Raw genomic sequence first — 20,031 nt, forward strand, 5'->3', positions numbered from 1 at the left:
TGTTGGGGAGAGTGTGTTAAGGTGTGTTTACTGTAGGTGCAATGCGTTAGTGTGTGACAAATGGAGACGAGGGGGAGGAGGAGGAGACACGCCTGTGTCAGTATCTACCCACTAGGATTATACAGTATGACAAGAATCCAATATATGACAAGTATTACATGACCCCAATTTGTATGCAACCAGGATCTCCCATTGAGATGAAGAATTAAATAAAGAATAGTTGAGAGGAACGGCTTGGAGAGGAGGGTGGTGTGTGTGCGTGTGTATGTGTGATGGTCCCAGGGCTGTGGCCAGTGAACCGTAGGCTCTAAAACTGGGCTATAGGCAAGAGATACCCAGAGGGCAACCTCATTAATCCCCCCCCATCCCTCCATTTCTCCCTTCTCTTCTCTTCCCTCTCTCCCCTCCTTCATTACCTCCAAGGTTAATCGCCCTTATCTCCCAATGAGCCTAATTTTTCATCCCCCCATCCCCTGTCCTCCCCTCACCACCATACCACTCTCGGGCTCCCCTGTCTCCCTGTCCTGCCTGCTTCTCTCCCCTCATTGTCTTGCCTCCACTTCTCTCCTCCCTTTTCCTCTTCCTCCTTCCCTTTTCCCATGCCCTCCCTCCTCCTCTCCTCTCTCACAGTGCGTACATTGAGCAGACAGACATACACTGAGTGTACAAAATATTTCCAATGCTCTTTCCATGATACAGACTGACCAGGTGAATCCAAGTGAAAGCTATGATCCCTGATGTCACTTGTTAAATCAAATCAAATCAAATTGTATTTGTCACATGCTCCGAATACAACAGGTGTAGACCTTACAGTGAAATGCTTATTTACAAGCCCTTAACCAACAATGCTTAAAAAATCTATAAATAAGTGTTAAGTAAAACATTGATGAGTAGAAAATAAAAGTAACATACTGGGGGTACCAGTTAGGGGGCACCGGTTAGTCGAGGTAATTGAGGTAATATGTACATGTAGGTAGAGTTAAAGTGACTATGCCTAGATTATAAACAGAGAGTAGCAGCAGAGTAAAAGAGGGGTCTGGGTAGCCCTTTGATTAGCTGTTCAGGAGTCTTATGGCTTGGGGGTAGAAGCTGTTAAGAAGCCTTTTGGCCTCGACTTGGCGCTCCGGTACCGCTTGCCGTGTGGTAGCAGAGAGAACAGTCTATGACAAGGGTGGCTGGAGTCATTGACAATTTTTAGGGCCTTCTTCTGACACTGACTGGTATAGAGGTTCTGGATGGCAGGAAGCTTGGCCCAGTGATGTACTGGGCCGTTCGCACTACCCTCTGTAGTACCTTGCGGTCGGAGGCTGAGCAGTTGCCATACCAGGCAGTGATGCAACCAGTCAGGATGCTCTCGATGGTGCAGCTGTAGAACCTTTTGAGGATCTGAGGACCCATGCCAAATCTTTTCAGTCTCCTGAGGGGGAATAGGCTTTGTCGTGCCCTCTTCACAACTGTCTTAGTGTGTTTGGACCATGATAGTTTGTTGGTGATGTGGACACCAAGGAACTTGCAACGCTCAAACTGTTCCACTACAGCCCCATCGATGAGAATGGGAATGTGCTCGGTCCTCCTTTTCCTGTAGTCCACAATCATCTTCTTTGTCTTGATCACGTTGAGGGAAAGGTTGTTGTCCTTGCACTACACGGCCAGGTCTCTGACCTCTTCCCTATAGGCTGTCTCATCGTTGTCGGTGATCAGGCCTACCACTATTGTGTCATCGGCAAACTTGATGATGGTGTTGGAGTTGTGCTTGGCCATGCAGTCATGAGTGAACAGGGAGTACAGGAGTGGACTGAGCACGCACCCCTGAGGGGCCCTAGTGTTGAGGATCAGCGTGGCAGATGTGTTGTTTGAAGTCCAGGATCCAATTGCAGAGGGAGGTGTTTGGTCCCAGGCTCCTTAGCTTAGTGATGAGCTTTGAGGGCACTATGGTGTTGAACGCTGAGCTGTAGTCAATGAATAGCATTCTCACATAGGTGTTCCTTTTGTCCAGGTGGGAAAGGGCAATGTTGAGTGCAATAGAGATTGTATCATCTGTGGATCTGTTGGGGCGGTATGCAATTTGGAGTGGGTCTAGGGTTTCTGGGATAATGCCGTTGATGTGAGCTTTGACCAGCCTTTCAAAGCACTTCATGGCAACAGATGTGAGTGCTACGGGTCGGTAGTCATTTAGGCAGGTTACCTTAGTGTTCTTGGGCACAGGGACTATGGTGGTCTGCTTGAAACATGTTGGTATTACAGTCTCAGTCAGGGACAGGCTGCAAATGTCAGTGAAGACACTTGCCAGTTGGTCAGTGCATGCTCGGAGTACACGTCCTCGTAATCCGTCTGGCCCTGCGGCCTTGTGAATATTTACCTGTTTAAAGGTCTCACTCACATCGGCTACGGAGAGCGTGATCACACAGTCGTCTGGCACAGCTGGTGTTCTCATGCATGTTTCAGTGTTACTTGCCTCGAAGTGAGCATAGAAGTAATTTAGCTTGTCTGGTAGGTTTTTGTCACTGGGCAGCTCGTGGGTGTGCTTCCCTTTGTTGTCTGTAATAGTTTGCAAGCCCTGCCACATCCGACAAGCATCGGAGCCGGTGTAGTAGGATTCAATCTTAGTCCTGTATTGATGCTTTGTCTGTTTGATGGTTCGTTGGAGGGCATAGAGGGATTTCTTATAAGCTTCCGGGTTAGTTCTGCTCCTTGAAAGTGGCAGCCCTACCCTTTAGCTCAGTGCAGATGTTGCCTGTAATCCATTGCTTCTGGTTGGGGTATGTACGTATGGTTACTGTGGGGACGATGTCATCGATGCACTTATTGATGAAGCCAATGACTGATGTGGTGTACTCCTCAATGCAATCGGAAGAATCCCGGAACATATTCCAGTCTGTGCTAGCAAAACAGTCCTGTAGCTTAGCATCTGCTTCATCTGACCACTTTCTTATTGACCGAGTCACTGGTGCTTCCCGCTTTAGTTTTTGCTTGTAAGCAGGAATCAGGAGGATAGAATTATGGTCAGATTTGCCAAATGGAGGGCGAGGGAGAGCTTTGTACGCGTCTCTGTGTGTGGTGTAAAGGTGGGTCTAGAGTTTTTTTCCCCTCTGGTTGCACATTTAACATGCTGATAGAAATGAGGTAAAACTGATTTGAGTTTCCCTGTGTTAAAGTCCCTGGCCACTAGGAGCGCCGCCTCTGCATGAGCATTTTTCTGTTTTTTTTTCTGTTTTTCTGGCCGTATGCAGCTCATTGAGTGCGCTATTAGTGCCAGCATCAGTCTGCGGTGGTATATAGACAGCTGTGATAACTATAGATGTAATCTCTCTTGGTAAATAGTGTGGTCTACAGCTTATCATGAGATACTCTACCTCAGGCGAGCAAATCCTCGAGATTTCCTTAGATTTCGTGCACCAGCAGTTGTCTACATATATACATAGGCCTCCGCCCCTTGTCTTACCAGAGGTCGCTGTTCTATCCTGTCGAAAAAGCTTAAAACCCGCCAGCTGTATGTTAATCATGTTGTCGTTCAGCCACTACTCGGTGAAACAGAAGATATTACAGTTTTTAATGTCCCGTTGGTAGGATATACGTGCTCGTAGTTTGTCCATTTTATTATTGATTGGCTAATATGACTGATAATAAAGGTAGATTACCTTACAAGGCACCCTTACCGTCGTCCACGATATCTCCGTCTTTTCCTCCTGCGAATGATGGGGATGAGGGCCTTGTCGGGTGTCTGGAGTAAATCCTTCCTGTCTGACTCGTGGAAGAAGAAGAATTCCTCCAATGCGGGGTGAGTAATCGCTGCCCTGATATAAAGAAGCTCTTTTCAGTCATAAGACACGGTGGCAGAAACAATATGTACAAAATAAGTTACAAATAATGCGAAAAAACATACACAATAGCACAATGGTTACGGGATCGTAAAACGGCGGCCATCTCCTTCGGTGCCATTCCACTCAAAAATCCACTTCAATCAGTGTAGATGAAGTGGAGGAGACAGGTTAAAGAGGCAATTGAGGCAATTGAGACATGGCTTGTGTATTTGTGCCATCCAGAGAGTGAATGGGAAAGACAAAAGATTTAAGTGCCTTTGAACATGGTATGGGTGCCAGGCACACCAGTTTGAGTGTGTCAAGAACTGCAACGCTCCTGGGTTTTAATGCTCAACAGCTTCCCGTGTGTATCAAGAATGGTCCACCACCCAAAGGACACCCAGACAACTTGACACAACTGTGGGAAGCACTGGAGTCAACATGGTCCAGCATCCCTGTGGAACGCTTTCAACACCTTGTAGAGTTTGAAGCTGTTCTGAGGGCAAAAGGGAACACAGCATAAAGTACACAGCATAAAGACTAGATCTCCTCTCCTCCTCTTGCCCAATCCTCTCCTCCTTCTGCCTTACCCTCTCCCCTCTGCCTTTCTTCTCTACCAGTGCTTACCTTGAGCAGACAGATGGACAGACAGACACAGAGAGACAGACATATATACAGACAGTGGGATAGAGACTAGATCTATTACAGTGTATCACCGGCGGATGGGCCAGAGTCTCAGCGCTCTGAAATATGGCTGCTGTCACCACCGATACACTGTGAATAACCAAGAAGGGAGAAAGAGAGAGAGAGAGCGAGAGCTAGGTACTCCAAACTATCAGCCCTTAATTCAAAATAATGGGAAGATTTCCAGCACCGACTTTACGTGATGCCGGGACGCTTGACAGTGATTTGGCACACAATTAACCTTGTGTGTGTCTCTCTCTTGCTTTCTCTCTCTCACGCTCTCTCACCCTCTCTCTTTCTTCTCTCTCTCTCTGTCTCCTATACAGAGGTTATGGATTTTCAACCAAACAAGGTTCATGTTTTATTAAATAATTGACACTCTCCAGTGCTCCCTGCCAATTGAATTAGTGAGTGTTCATGATTAAATTCAGCCTTCCAAAATTACACATTGAATTCCTGAATTTGAATTTCAATTAATCTCTTGAATTGAAAAGAAATTGATTCTAAAGGTTCTGTACAAAACTTTATATATTTCTAACAGATTTCACTTTGAAAAACAGTACTTTCCAGACGCAACCCTTACAGTCTGGGACGTACAGTGCAATGAAAAAGTATTTACCCTCTCTCTAAGTTTCTTTATTTTGCATATTTTTGATACTAAATGTTATCAGATCTGCAACCAAAACCCAATATTAGATAAAGGGAACCTGAGTGAACAAATAACACAACATTTACATACTTATTTCATTTATTTCATAAACAAAGTTATGCAACACTCAATTCCCCCGTGTGAAAAAGTAATAGCCCCCTTACACTCAATAACTGGTTGTGACACCTTTAGCTGCAATGACGCCAACCAATCACTTCCTGTAGTTGTTGATCAGTCACCCACGTCGCTGTGGAGGAATTTTGGCCCACTCTTCCGTTTCAAGTCCTACTACAACATCTCAATTGGGAATAAGTCTGGACTTTGACTATACCATTCCATAACTTCAAATTTGCTGCTTTTTAGCCATTTTCATGTAGACTTGATTGTGTGTTTTGGATCATTGTCTTGCTGCATGACCCAGCTGCGCTTTAGCTTCAGCTCACAGATGGATGGTCTGACATTCTCCTTTAGAATTCTCTGATACAGAGCAGAATTCATGGTTCCTTCTATTAAGGCAAGTCGTCCAGGTCCTGAGGCAGCGAAGCATCCCCAAACCATCACACTACCACCACCATGCTGACCGTTGGTATAATGTTCTTACTGTGGAAAACAGTGTTTGGTTTTCACCAGGCATAATGGGACCCATGTCGTCCAAAAAGTTATACTTTTGACTCATCTGTCCATAGAACATTCTTCCAAGAGTCTTGATTTTGGCAAACTTGAGTCAACTTTTTGGATGAGATGGGTCCCATTATGTCTGGCAAAAACCAAACACTGCATTCCTTAGTAAGAACCTCATATCTATTGTTGTTATTTGTAAACTCAGGTTCCCTTTATCTAATATGAGGTTTTGGTTGAAGATCTGAGAGCATTCAGTATCAAAAATATGCAAAAGAAAACAGAAAATCAGAAAAGGGGGCACATACTTTTTCACAGCACTGTATGTGACTGTTGATGACAGCAGTATGTACTATGTAGCAATTGGGTGACAGACAGGGGAGTGGGCTGTCGTGTGTGTCTGTTGAGTTATATGAACAAGGCACAACGCATTACCTATAGAATATAGAGCAGAAGGTGTAGACATCCCGATGCATTGGCCTTTTACATCTCCCTCAAATCCAAGTAGGGAGAGAGAGAGAGAGAGAGAGAGAGAGAGAGAGAGAAGCTGTGTCATCCTCTTCTGTCCTTAACCCTCATGTTTTTACCTCACATTGTTTTGATCCTCTGGAGGCAGAGACACACAGGGCTTTGATTCCCCTCACAGAGATCTGCACACACCGCGACCGTGCACACGCCGCACACACGCGCAGCCCTCTCTGCCGTGTAAAGAGCTTACCGTGGGTAGGAGAGGATGAGCAATGCTGCTGTTGTTTCAGCTGCATTAGGGGTTTGAAGCAGCAGTGTGTGGTGTGTGTGTGTGTGTGTGTGTGTGTGTGTGTGTGTGTGTGTGTGTGTGTGTGTGTGTGTGTGTGTGTGTGTGTGTGTGTGTGTGTGTGTGTGTGTGTTTGTGTGTGTGTGTGTGTGTGCATGTGCATGTGTGTGTGCGTGCCTGCAGAGGCGTGTGTGTGTGTGTGTGTGTGTGTGTGTGTGTGTGTGTGTGTGTGTGTGTGTGTGTGTGTGTGTGTGTGTGTGTGTGTGTGTGTGTGTGTGTGTGTGTGTGTGTGTGTGTGTGTGTGTGCGTGTGTAAGCGGGTGTAAGTGCAGTGCACCAAATGTCACAATTATTCATGTGAAAAAGAAAAGGAGAGCTGCACACTCCAGGAGCTCAGAAGCAATAATTGAATAACCTAATAACTAACATTTTGACAGACAAGCTGTCTTCATCAGGGTATAAGACACGTCTGATAAAATGTTGCTTATTATGTTATTCAATTATTGCCTCTGAGCTCCTTGTGTGTGCAGCTCTCCTTTTCTTTTCCAAGTGTTCTACTCCGCTAGCCAGCACTTCACCTAAACAGGTGTGCGCTTCTTTCGCCTTACAATTATTAATGTGCCCTGATCAGTTCCTCCCACTGAAATTGAAGCTTATCTTTTGGGAAAGAAATGGGATAGAACATAATAAAATGGGACGTAACATAGTAAAAGTAAATCCGGGACACTCCAATTAGTACAATATCTTACTAATTACAATTTGTACAATATGTTACGATTTGCCAAAAGAATGAAATGTTACGAATTCCAATTTGTTGTGGCAAACATTAGCTAGGTGGCTAGGTGGCTAACGCTAATGTTAGCTAGGTGGCTAACGTTAGGTGGGCTAGGGGTTAGGGTTTAAGGTTAAGGTTAGGGTTAGGAATTAAGTTAAAGGGTTAAGGTTAGGGTTAGGGGAAGGGTTAGCTAACATGCTAAGCAGTTGCAAAGTAGCTAAAAAGTTGTAAAGTTGCAAAGTTGCTAATTAGCTCAAACTCTAAAGTTGTGATTCGATCCGATGCGATTCGAGCACGCAACCTTTGAATTCCTAAACGTTTGTGTTATATGCTTACCCAGCCACCCCGACTAACCAGCCTAATTTCATTTTTGCCTTAAGTAATATTCTGTCTTAAGTAACTATACTAAATGTAACATATCATACTCATTTGAGTGTCCTGGATATATGTTTACTATGTTACATCTAGTCTATAAGACCAGGCTGTGTGGAGATGCCTATTGTTGCTATAAGAGAAGTAGGCATTCAGTTCTCTCTCATTTTCATTTTATCACAGAAAACATAATATACAGCACCTCAGAGGAATGTTACTCAATGGAAAAATTTGTATTCATATTTCCATTGATAGTACAGATATTTCCTTTGTATCATCATGGCTACTTATTATCCATCTACTGTGCATGGGCAGGTAGTTCCTTTCATAGAAATATAATTACTAGAATGGACGTTCCCATTCCATTCTATTTCTATGGTTCCCTCACTGCGATGCGTAGCTACAGCACGTTAACTGTGTCCATCTACTGTGCATGGGCAGGTAGTTACTTTCATAGAAATATAAATACTAGAATGGATCTTCCTATTTCATTCTATTTCTATGGTTCCCTCACTGCGATGCGTAGCTACAGTACGTTAACTGTGTGTTTACTGTCTGTTCCCCAGACCATCGTTCGAGGGAACCGGCCCCCGAAGGACACGTCCATCAATGGTCTCCTAGAGGAGTTCGACAGCATCTCTGTGACACGTTCCAACTCCCTGCGTAAAGAGAGCCCTACGGGCCCCCACCAGGCCGGGTCCGGGGCCCCCAAACCACCCTCCCACCACCCTCCACACCCCCACCCCAACGCCCCTGAGGAGAACGGCTTCAGCCACTACTACTCCCGCTACTCCTGTGACCTGGACACCTCCAGTAGGGACTTCTCTCTGGAGCCCTACGGGAAGGACGGTAAAGGCTTCGCTCTGGATGGGGACTGGGCCGTGGGGAGACACTACCGCTTTCCCAAACAGAATGGCCACCTCACCCACGCCACCCGTGTTCCCTTCTACCCCGACGCCATGCCTCAGAAGACCGATTATGCCAAGCTGCCTCCGGACTACCACACCTACCTGGAGAGCAAGGTGGCGGGGGCGCGCTTGGCCGACGAGGTGGGATCTGGGTCCGGGGTGGGCAGCGCAGGGGGGTCTGCCGGGTCCACGACAGGGGGGTACTACCGGGCGTCCGTAGGCGGTTCGTCCAGTCAGGACTACCGGGATGCGTCGATGGTGGGGACACCGTCGCGAGCCTCACTGCACAGCGAGCAAATCAACTACCCGGACAGCGAGTGGAGCTACAGCGGCATGTCCAGAGACGAGTACGAGAAAAGGCCCAAGTCGTCGTACGTGATGCAGACCAGCCCCACGCCGGCCATCAGACAGCGCTCAAGGTCGGGGTCCGGCCTCCAGGAGCCCAACGTGCCCTACGGGGCCAGCGGGGCCTTTAAGAGTCCCCCTCAGACACACCCCTACAGCTCCTACACCTACCCACGCCTTTCAGAGACTCTCACCAACTCACAGGCCATGGCCAAGGTACGTTTGGGCTGGTGTGTTTATTTACTCTGTAACCTGAGTCGGAAAATGTTATTGCCAAGGAAAGACACATCCAGTATGTTAGCAGTGTGTTATTTTCTACTATTATCAAAATACTTTTCCAAATAGTCCAGTTTTGATAATAATTTGAATCAGGTGATATTCAGACCTGTTGACTTTATGCACATTTTGTTAGGTTACAGCCTTATTCTAAAATGTATTAAATTGGTTTTTTCCCCTCATCAATCTACACACAAAACCCCATAGTGACAAAGCAAAACAGGTTTTTATGATTTTGTATTCATTTATTAAAAATAAAAAACAGATATATCACATTTACAGATGTATTCAGACCCTTTACTCAGTACTTTGTTGAAGAACCTTCTTGGTGGTTCCAAACTTCTACTGTGTTCTTGGGGAACTTCAATGCTGCAGAAATCTTTTGGTACTCCAATACCTTGACTTTGTTGTCCTTAAGCCATTTTGACACAACTTTGGAAGTATGCTTGGGGTCATTGTCCATTTGGAAGGCCCATTTGCGACCAAGCTTTAACTTCCTGACTGATGTCTTGAGATATTGCTTCAATATATCCACATAATTTTCCTCCCTCATGATGCCATCTATTTTGTGAAGTGCACCAGTCCCTCCTGCAGCAAAGCACCCCCACAACATGATGCTGCCACCCCCGTGCTTCACGGTTGGGATGGTGTTCTTCGGCTTGCAAGTCTCCCATTTTTCCTCTAAACATATTGATGGTCATTATGGCCAAACAGTTCTATTTTTGTTTCATCAGACCAGAAGACATTTCTCCAAAAAGTACGATCTTTGTCCCCATGTGCAGTTGCAAACCGTTGTCTGGCTTTTTTATGGCGGTTTGGAGCAGTGGCTTCTTCCTTGCTGAGCGGCCTTTCAGGTTATGTCGATATAGGACTCGTTTTACTGTGGATATAGATACTTTTGTACCTGTTTCCTCCAGCATCTTCACAAGGTCCTTTGCTGTTGTTCTGGGATTGATTTGCACTTTTCGCACCAAAGTACATTCATCTTTGGAGACATCTCCTTCCTGAGCGGTATGATGGCTGCGTGGTCCCATGGTGTTTATACTTGCGTACTATTGTTTGTACAGATGAACGTGGTACCTTCAGGCATTTGGAAATTGCTCCTAAGGATGAACCAGACTTGTGGAGGTCTACAATTTTTTTTCTGAGGTCTTGGCTGATTTATTTTCATTTTCCCATGATGTCAAGCAAAGAGGCACTGAATTTGAAGATAAGCATTGAAATACATCCACAGGTACACCTCCAATTGACTCAAATGATGTCAGTTAGACTATCAGAAGCTTCTAAAGCCATGACATCATTTTATGGAATTTTCCAAGCTTTTTAAAGGCACAGTCAACTTAGTGTATGTAAACTTCTGACTCACTGGAATTGTGAATTATAAGTGAAATAATCTGTCTGTAAACAATTGTTGAAACAATTACAAAGTAGATGTCCTAATCGACTTCACAAAACTATAGTTTGTTAACAAGAAATTTGTGGAGTGGTTGAAAAACGAGTTTTAATGACTCCAACCTAAGTGAATGTAAACTTCCGACTTCAACTGTATGCAAATAAGGTATTCCTGTTTTTAAGTTTAATACATTTGCAAACATTTCTAAAAACCTGTTTCACTTTGTCATTATCTGGTATTGTGTGAAGATTGCTGAAGATTGTTTTTATTCAATCAATTTTAAAATAAGGCTGTAGCGTAACAAAATGGCGAAAGAGTCAAGGGGTCTGAATACTTTCCGAAGGCACTGTAAGAGCTAGGCAGCATTTCTCTCTGAAGTACCTAATAAACTGGAAGGTGCAAATGTTGAATGTGCATACACTGAGCTATAGTAGCCAACCAGAGAACACCTTTTTCCACCACGCTGGAATGACAGACCTTTCTGACAAACCCACTGAAACCACTGCAGAGAACATTACACAGATGTATTAGCCTCCCATGTATACACCCCTTCCTGGTTTAAAGAGAGGATGCAGTGTTATCTCCACAGTTGCATCTCTCCTTTCTCCTCTTCCCTCGCTCCTCTCTTCTACCAATCTACTTTCCTCTCCTCCTCTCCTCTCCCCTCCCCTCCTCTTTCCCTCTATTTTCTCCCTTCCCTTCCCTCTCCTCGCCCCCCCTTCTCTTCTACCCCTATCCTCTCCTTTCCTTCCTCTCCATTTCTCCTCCCTCTCTCCTCTCCCCCTCACCTCTGTGTGATGGATGTAGTGTCAGTAGTTAATCTACTGTTCCCCAGCGGAGGAAGGCTCTGCCACAGACACAGAATTGCCTTTACAGAAGCCGCGCTAGAATCAATGAACGCCACAACACTGGGCCGTCAAGCCCGATAACACAGTTGAAACGGGGGTGGGAGAGGGAGAGGGAAGGGGGAGACATTTGGAGGAGAGGAGGAAGAAGAGATAAACTGGCGTCAGTCCAATGCCACAGTTCATCTGAGAGAGAGGGATGGGGGGGAGGGGGGGATAGAGGAAGCAAGGGAGTGAGGGGGACTGAGAGAGAAGGACATGAAGGAGAGTGGGGTCGGGGGAGAGGGGAAAGAGAGAAGTCTTCTATTGAGCGTAAGACTATCTTGTGCCATCACTCCTTACTCTTTGACCTGCGACTGCAGATATACTGCGGGCAGACACATTCATATAGATTAGAGAGCTGCGTGGAGTGGAATTATAATCAGGAGCATAGTCTCTTTCAAAGTAACTGGAAAACAGAAGGTTTCACTGATTTCTTTTGTTTTCTAGAAGAAAATACACACTTCTGAGAACATCTAGAGAGCATATTTTTTTATTTTTTTATTTTACCTTTATTTAACTAGGCATCTCAGTTAAGAAGAAATTATTATTTTCAACGACGGCCTAGGAACAGTGGGTTAACTGCCTTGTTCAGGGGCAGAACGACAGCTAGTGTGTGTGTGAAGTGTACGAGGCCCAAGCAAATAAATACCACTCTGCCGTTGCAGTCCCCTATATCAGCTTCAGTTATGCGCCAGTGGAGCAGCACACAGAGAGCTGGAAAGGTGACTTGCAGGCCTAGACCTCATGGAGATGCCATAATAATCAGCTTTCTACTGCAGTGTTCTTCCCCCCTGCTAGTCCTGGTCCTGGAGAGCTGCAGTAGCGTGTGTATGCAGGGTTTCTGATCAAACCAGGACTAACACCACTCTTTCAGCAACAACAACAAAAAGGCTTGATGATTTGTTAAATCAGGTGTGTTAGTGCTGGGCTAAAACAAAAGTGTGCACACCATCCCTCTCCAGGAGCAGGGTTGAAGAACATCAGTGTTTGGGAAGTTGTGCACGTGCAGTTTATGTATCATTTGTTGCCTCTGACGGACAAACGCCTGTGTGATAATCTGAAGGTGAATAACAAGCTTACCTCCCCGTGCTGAAACATTGCCCTTTCATTGAATTGTGCAGAGGAATGATCCGTGGAACGTCTCGTCCCTATCTCCCTCAGTCACCGACTCTGTCTGATCGTTAGGTTTAGCAGTTCCCATATGCTGCACTCATTACATTAAGCTATTATGCACAAACACGAGAACTCTTTATCCGTCTATTATCTTAGTCGGACCATGTACGATATTCAGAACACCAATTACAACAAACAGAGGGCAAGAACAAAATGTGTTACACTGATAGACACTGAATGTACAAAACATTAGGAACACCTTCCTATTGAGTTGTATCCCCTTTTGCCCTCAGAACAGCCTCAAACTCTACAAGGTGTCGAAAGCGTTCCACAGGGATGCTGGCCCATGTTGACTCCAATGCTCCCCACAGTTGTGTCAAATTGACTGGGTCTCCTTTGGGTGGTGGACCATTCTTAATACACACAGGAAGCTGTTGAGCGGGAAAAACCCAGCAGCGTTGCACACAGAGGTAGAAACAGAAATAGTGTTTTTGTGGTGAGAGTTCTTTTTGTTGTTGTTACAAATAACTTGCTTGTGATTGGAGCAAGACAGGTATCTACTGTAGCTGTCTATACTTTATACACTTTAAGAAAGGCCTATAAGGTCTAGAATTGAAACCAAATTCACTACGTGACACGCTATTTAGTTCCATGTGAAAAAGATGTAGATCTTAGAGAGGTATTGGAAAAAAACAGTCGCAAGGTACGTGTCGTGACGCGTGTAGGAGATTCCTAACATCGGTAGAAAAAAAAGAACAAAAAACAAAAGGGTGTTGTAAGTGATCTGGCAGCTTAAGAAGCACTATTCTTCCTGCCTCATGGACCTTGTAATGAACCCACTTCTCCTCTCTCTCCCTCTCCTCTCTCCTCTCTCTCTCTTTCTCTTTCAATTCAGTCATTCAACAAAATCCCCCTTTTTGTTGTGAGCCAGTGGGGTTATAACAGTAGACAGCACGGGCTCACAACACACACACACACACACACACACACACACACACACACACACACACACACACACACACACACACACACACACACACACACACACACACACACACACACACACACACACAGGCAGCTACTCCTCCACTGCCGCGGCAGCAGCTCTCGTGACAAATTGATGTTGCGGCACTTTCTCCTTACTGCAGCCTTCGCATAAAAACGGCCCAACGATGTTCCAGCGCGGAATTCAATTTCACAGTTCAGTTGGGTTGTTGATTACCCTGCCAAATTCAGATTGATGCGCGTTTAACCAACATGGATCAGGAGACCCTTGGCTGACAGCCAGCCGCCGGGGCCCGCCAACGATAGGGGGTCTGGAGAGTAGCCCCGTCCCTCCTGCGGGCCGCGAGGAGCACCGCCGCTTCACAGTGATTGATTAAACAAGTCCACGCCACGTAATTATACCACAATCCCCACACATCAACCCAACCCTCCTCTTACTCTGTGTGTGTAGGTGGAGGAGTGTGTGTGTGAGAGAGAGAGAGAGAGAGAGAGAGAGAGAGAGAGAGAGAGAGAGAGAGAGAGAGAGAGAGAGAGAGAGAGAGAGATTATAATTTCGAGGTTTCCCCCTTCCTCCGCCTCTTTCTTGTCATCGGGTTTTTTATTATGAGACTATTCATGTCCGGTTAGAGCGTGTGTTTGGATTGTGTGTTTTAGGGGAGTGTGTGTTCGAGGGGTGTGTGTGTCCTTTCAGAGTGTATGCTTGGGGGGAGTGTGTGTTCTGGGAGGTAATTTCATTAACTCCGGAAGTCAGAGCATCATCTCCTCAGTACTGGAGGCAGCTAGTCTTCACCAGATGGATTATTAGCCTAGATAGTATATATCACAGCCTCAGCCCTCTACTATCCTGTATGACCGGGGGCAGTTCACAGCTATAATTTAGTGTACTTTTAAAAATCAATTTAGGCAAAGACAGTATTTGGAGTTCTTCTCTGATAACGTACCTAATAAAATAACGAAATTAGGATTAAATAAGGCTTCAAAATAAATCTAAATATATATACGTTTAAAAAAAATAAAGGTATTTGTGCAACATAATATTAAGAGTGAACCTATATTATAATCAGAATCATACAATGTTACCTTTTGAATCCTTTTTTAAATTCAAGTCATACATGTTTGGCTCTGCTGTATTCTTAGTTAATAACACTGTAAATAGCTTGTGTAACCAGTTCACGGCACCTCACATGTATACAGGGTCACTGGTGAGTCGTGATGCCATAAAACACCTCTAGATGTACTACCTGGTAGAGTAAAGCTGAAGGGCGGGAACAAGGGGGACTCAGTGACTGACACACACACACACACGCACACGCACACGCGCACACACACACACACACACACACACACACACACACACACACACACACACACACACACACACACACACACACACACACACACACACACACACACACACACACACACACCATACTCTTGCTTTCTGTTTGTGATTCCTCTCATGCAGAAGGCAGAATGCAAGGTCCCACTCACAATGCATAATGTTTAGTGTCAGGGAGAGAAGTGTCCCTTTGTCACCTCTCTCCAAGCTAGATTTATGACTCATCACCACCCACCTAGGACATGGAGAAACAGCTTTAAACCACCCCAGCACAGAGAGAGAGAGAGAGAGAGAGAGAGACAGAGCGAGGGAGAGAAAGAGAGAGGGAGGGAGAGAGAGACAGGGATGCAGTTTTTCCTCTACTGTGAGAAATACTCCCAAATAAGAGAATATATGTTCAAGAAAATATCTCAATCAATTCCCAACTTCTGTGCATTTACTAATGACATAAAGCTGGGAATTATTCTGGGTGAGGGAGAAACCACTAATATTACTGCCAGATATGTATATGATTGCCATAGCCTGAGGAACATCCCATGACCATTCATTCCCTGAAGTACAGTATTTACATTGTATATAACTTACAAGTAATACATAGTGTAACCATCATCCATGTACATTGTTGTTTATTTATTAGCCTTTCTTTCTTTTTCTTTTTATAATCTTATTTTTATTTAATTAAATGTATTCGACCAAAGATTACACAATTGAACCGCAGTAGTGTACACATGATTATATGTACTATTATTACTATTACTACTGAAATTAACTGAAATTTCAATATCCTCGTTGCATTGTACTGTAAGGGTTGCGGAACTGGTGGCAGTGAAGTCAGACGCAGGAGAGCAGAAATAGGTAATAGCCGGTGCAGTTTAACACAATACCCACGGCAATACAAAAGAACCTACATGGGTACAAAACCCGACGCGCACCAGTAACATAGAGTACAAGCTCTTACAAACAAACAATTCCACACAAGGACATGGGGGGAACAGAGGGTTAAATACACAACAATTAATGAGGGAAATGGAAACCAGGTGTGTAAGAAAACAAGACAAAACAAATGGAAAATGAAAAGTGGATCGACGATGGCTAGAAGACCGGTGACGCCGACCGCCGAACACCGCCCGAACAAGGAGAGGAAACGACTTCGGTGGAAGTCGTGACATGTACTTTATTTACTGAAATGCTGTACCACTATACTGCTTTGGCAATATCTACAAATTGTATTCCATGCCAATAAATCAATCTGAATTTGAATTGGAGAGAGAGGGAAAGAGAGGGAAAGAGCGAGAGAGAGCGAGAGAGACAGAATAGAGCAAAGATGGACAATCAGGTTTTGTTCGAACTGAGCAGCTGCAAACCTGATTCTTCTACTCAAAGTGTTGATTGTTACTGTGTGGCTGGAGCAAAACCCTGCAACCACACTGGGTAACATAGCCCACCCTCCCAATACAGTCTACCGTAGGAATATAATCTAACAGGTACTGTAAACGAGACTAAGGAGGGAAACGATGTGGAGCGTTGCCCCAGATCTGGGGGTTCCCTGGCCTAAAAGCATCTGTATGATGGATGGGGTATTGGAGGAACATTGTTTGGGTCTGTGTGGGGTATTAATGATAAAGTATAGCCCCTGTCCCTTCGACTAAACGCCCTCCGTTACACCTGTCCAGGGGTAATGTACCTACTCAGGTCACAGGGACAGGATCTGATATTTCACAATTAACAGAAACTGATGAGCGAGAGAAATATCTCTGATAGTTTTATATTCATAATTCAAGTAAGGAGGTTGTCTTTCCTATGTGTTGTGTGGCGACCAAGCTTAAACGGGGTTTACACTTATACAAATCGCACTTTTGAGTCGGCTATCGTTCTATTAGCTTATTATTTTAATATTAGTTAATCTATCTTAAATAGCTTAGGTTTTCAGGCTATTAGCTGTGTTTCTAACACTCTCTGTCTGTCTTCCGTCTCTCGCAGGGTGATTACGACCAGTCGTCTTGGGACGGGAGTCCCCAGGTCCCAGGGTCTGACACATACCCCCGTGGGCCCCTCAAACTACCTCAAAGCCACAGCAAGCCCTCTGGCTACCCCCCCGGACTCCAGTATCCCCCTGTGTTCCACCACTACAAACCCTCCCCCTACCACCACCCACCCTCACAGCCCAGCCCGCCATACACTCCACAGGTGGGTCTACCGTGTGCAAGCGTACGTGCTTGTTTGCATGACTGCATGCGTATCTCTTTTTATGATCTAAAAAGATTTTGATCTACAAGTACGTATGACTCTCAGAGAAGCAGGTGTGTCACTGCAAAGATCACCACCGACAATGCAGTCGAGGTATTAACCGGTTCTCTCCTTCCTCCTCCAGGGGGCATACTCCCAGCCATCGTCCCCCTACATCCCACCGGGGGCCTACCCCCCTCCCTCCTGGGGCTCCAGTTCAGATGCCCAGCCCTCCAGGGTCTCCCACGAACAGTTCAGGGCTGCCTTGCAGCTCGTCGTCAACCCAGGTAAATACAGAGGAGCCTAAGAAAAAAATACAAGTACATCCCAAATCACAGGAGTTGAAATATACAGTATCTAGGCAGAGACGTTATTGTGCTAGTTTGTAGATAATGTACAGACGCTTCGTAGATGAAGTATCTTGCTGGGAGTAGCAGACATTGAAGATCTGTCTGTCTCTGACCCCAGGCGACCCCAGGGAGTACCTGGAGAGTTTCATAAAGATTGGCGAGGGCTCGACGGGCATCGTGTGCATTGCCAGCGAGAAGCATAGTGGCAAGCAGGTGGCCGTCAAGAAGATGGACTTGAGGAAACAGCAGAGGAGAGAACTGCTCTTCAATGAGGTGAAGGGTTAGGGGTCAAGGGTTGTTTGTCCCAGTAGATACCAAGCGATTTTGGTACTGTATTATTTTTCTTTAATAGACTCAAAGTTTTACATAAGAAAGCGTAATTTCAACAGTCAAAATTGTGAAATTATAAAGCACGCTTTTTAGTCTCTCAGATTAGGCTACCTCACATACGAGTATTTTCTGTCCCTCAGATGTTTTGATCAGAGCAGTATGTTAGGGAACCTGATTTAGATGTTGCCAAGGCAACAAGCTAACATTATTTTGGATCTGGAAAGAGGTGAGCCAAGCCTTTTATCTCTACCCTACTGTATCATTCCTGCCTGCTATATAGCAAGACAGTAGAGCTGTTACTCAGTAGTCAGCCACAGTATTTATGTCATGAAGGGATTTCTGTTTGAATTAAGTGGGTGGCATGACTTACAGTATGTTAACAAGAGACATCAAGTATCTTGTCCTTACATATCTTCGCACCCACATCAATGATTAATAATAATACTAGTGTGAGTGTGCGCGTGTGTGTGTGTGTGTGTGTGTGTGTGTGTGTGTGTGTGTGTGTGTGTGTGTGTGTGTGTGTGTGTGTGTGTGTGTGTGTGTGTGTGTGTGTGTGTGTGTGTGTGAGTGTGTGTGTGTGGGCGTGCAATATTGAAGCTTAATGTTATCCTATTAACGCCCCGATCTAATCCCTTTTCATTAAGCTTCCATAGCAACAACCAAATTAGCAAAAAAGATTGCAAATACATTAATTTAATTTGTGATATAGAGGATTATTGATATAGGCTACCTGCTATTCTTATCTTTAATTCCAGCATATAATGTAGACATTGACATTTAGATTCAACCTAAATCTGGTTAGGACTAGAATGTAAAGAAATATGCTTACAAGTACCCCAAAATAATAAAGCATTATGTACTAAACTCATTCATTCAAATTTAATCTCAAATCCAAGTTTTTGGAATAGCCTACTGCAAAAAGAACAACTGATCTGTGTTCAATACTTGGAGGGCACTGTAGCCTACATCATTAGCTTTCAAGCTTCATAATTAGCCAGTTACCAATTCATCAATAGACGTGACGATATCTAGGTAAAGCTGAACATGATGCAGGCAAAGTGTGGTTGAGTTAGTTAACTAGTTTAGCAGCGTTAGTTTATTTCTAGGCAGGCAATCAACACCATTGTGAAACTAGAAAGTTTGATAAAGCTTATCAGAGCTGGTCGTATGTCAAATGGTGGACCATTTGCAATGCGATTCAAACTAGAATTCCTGTCTACTTGAGGATGACATCTTCACTGGACACTTATAATCCTTCAAACTGTTTTAGTATTTCAATGTTGTATGTTTCACTGTTCTAACCGGGCCCAGTTTCATTGCACGATTCATAATCATATCCACACAGTAAAGACATCTGCCAATCACACCCTATTCTGCAGGGTTGGTGGCGGACATTTTGAATTGATTGGCCACACTTGTTCTTGATTGTTTGGGATTCAGGTAGGTACTGTATAGGCTGTGTAGAGCACACTGGTGTGTGGGAATGCCACAAGTAAGGTAGCCATGCTGTCTGTTTCATAGATTTTTTCTTTTTTACATTGTCTACTTTTAGCATCCAAGTTTTACCTGTGTTCTTAAATACATATCAGGCATTTTTGGAAAGAACCAGTCCTTTAGATTTTTAACGTCTGGTGCACAGCAAGGACAACTTTGTCACACTACTGACACAGTTGAAGTTTGCATACACTTAGGTTGGAGTCATTAAAACTCGTTTTTCAACCACTTCACAAATTTCTTGTCAACAAACTAGTCAGTTAGGACATTTACTTTGTGCGTGACAAAAGTAATTTTTCCAACAATTGTTTACAGACAGATTGTATCACAATTCCAGTGGGTCAGAAGTTTACATACACTATGTTGACTGTGCCTTTAAACAGCTTGGAAAATTCCAGAAAATGTCATGGCTTTAGAAGCTTCTGATAGGCTAAATGACATCATTTCAGTCAATTGGAGGTGTACCTGTGGCTGTATTTCAAGGCCTACCTTCAAACTCAGTGCCTCTTTGCTTGACATCATGGGAAAATGAAAATAAATCAGCCAAGACCTCAGAAGAAAAATTGTAGACCTCCACAAGTCTGGTTCATCCTTGGGAACAATTTCCAAATGCCTGAAGGTACCACGTTCATCTGTACAAACAATAGTATGCAAGTATAAATACCATGGGACCAGGCAGCCGTCATACCGCTCAGGAAGGAGACGCTTTCTGTC

At 44.5% G+C, this 20,031-nt stretch overlaps 1 protein-coding gene across 3 annotated transcripts in view; it reads left to right on the top strand.

Moving 5' to 3' along the window:
- LOC106571559 (serine/threonine-protein kinase PAK 5) overlaps nucleotides 1-20,031 on the top strand; it is a 119,643-nt gene that overhangs the window by 85,017 nt on the left and 14,595 nt on the right. For all 3 annotated transcript variants that reach the window (XM_014144737.3, XM_082961914.1, XM_014144736.3), the window contains 4 exons: nucleotides 8,218-9,120; nucleotides 16,898-17,104; nucleotides 17,289-17,430; nucleotides 17,612-17,766. In XM_014144737.3, the coding sequence (XP_014000212.1) occupies nucleotides 8,218-9,120; nucleotides 16,898-17,104; nucleotides 17,289-17,430; nucleotides 17,612-17,766 (1,407 nt within the window). The remainder of the gene's footprint in view (nucleotides 1-8,217; nucleotides 9,121-16,897; nucleotides 17,105-17,288; nucleotides 17,431-17,611; nucleotides 17,767-20,031) is intronic.

Source organism: Salmo salar, chromosome 15 (assembly GCF_965601325.2).
Source record: "Salmo salar chromosome 15, fSalSal1, whole genome shotgun sequence".
In the NCBI taxonomy this organism is placed as follows: Eukaryota; Metazoa; Chordata; class Actinopteri; order Salmoniformes; family Salmonidae; genus Salmo; species Salmo salar.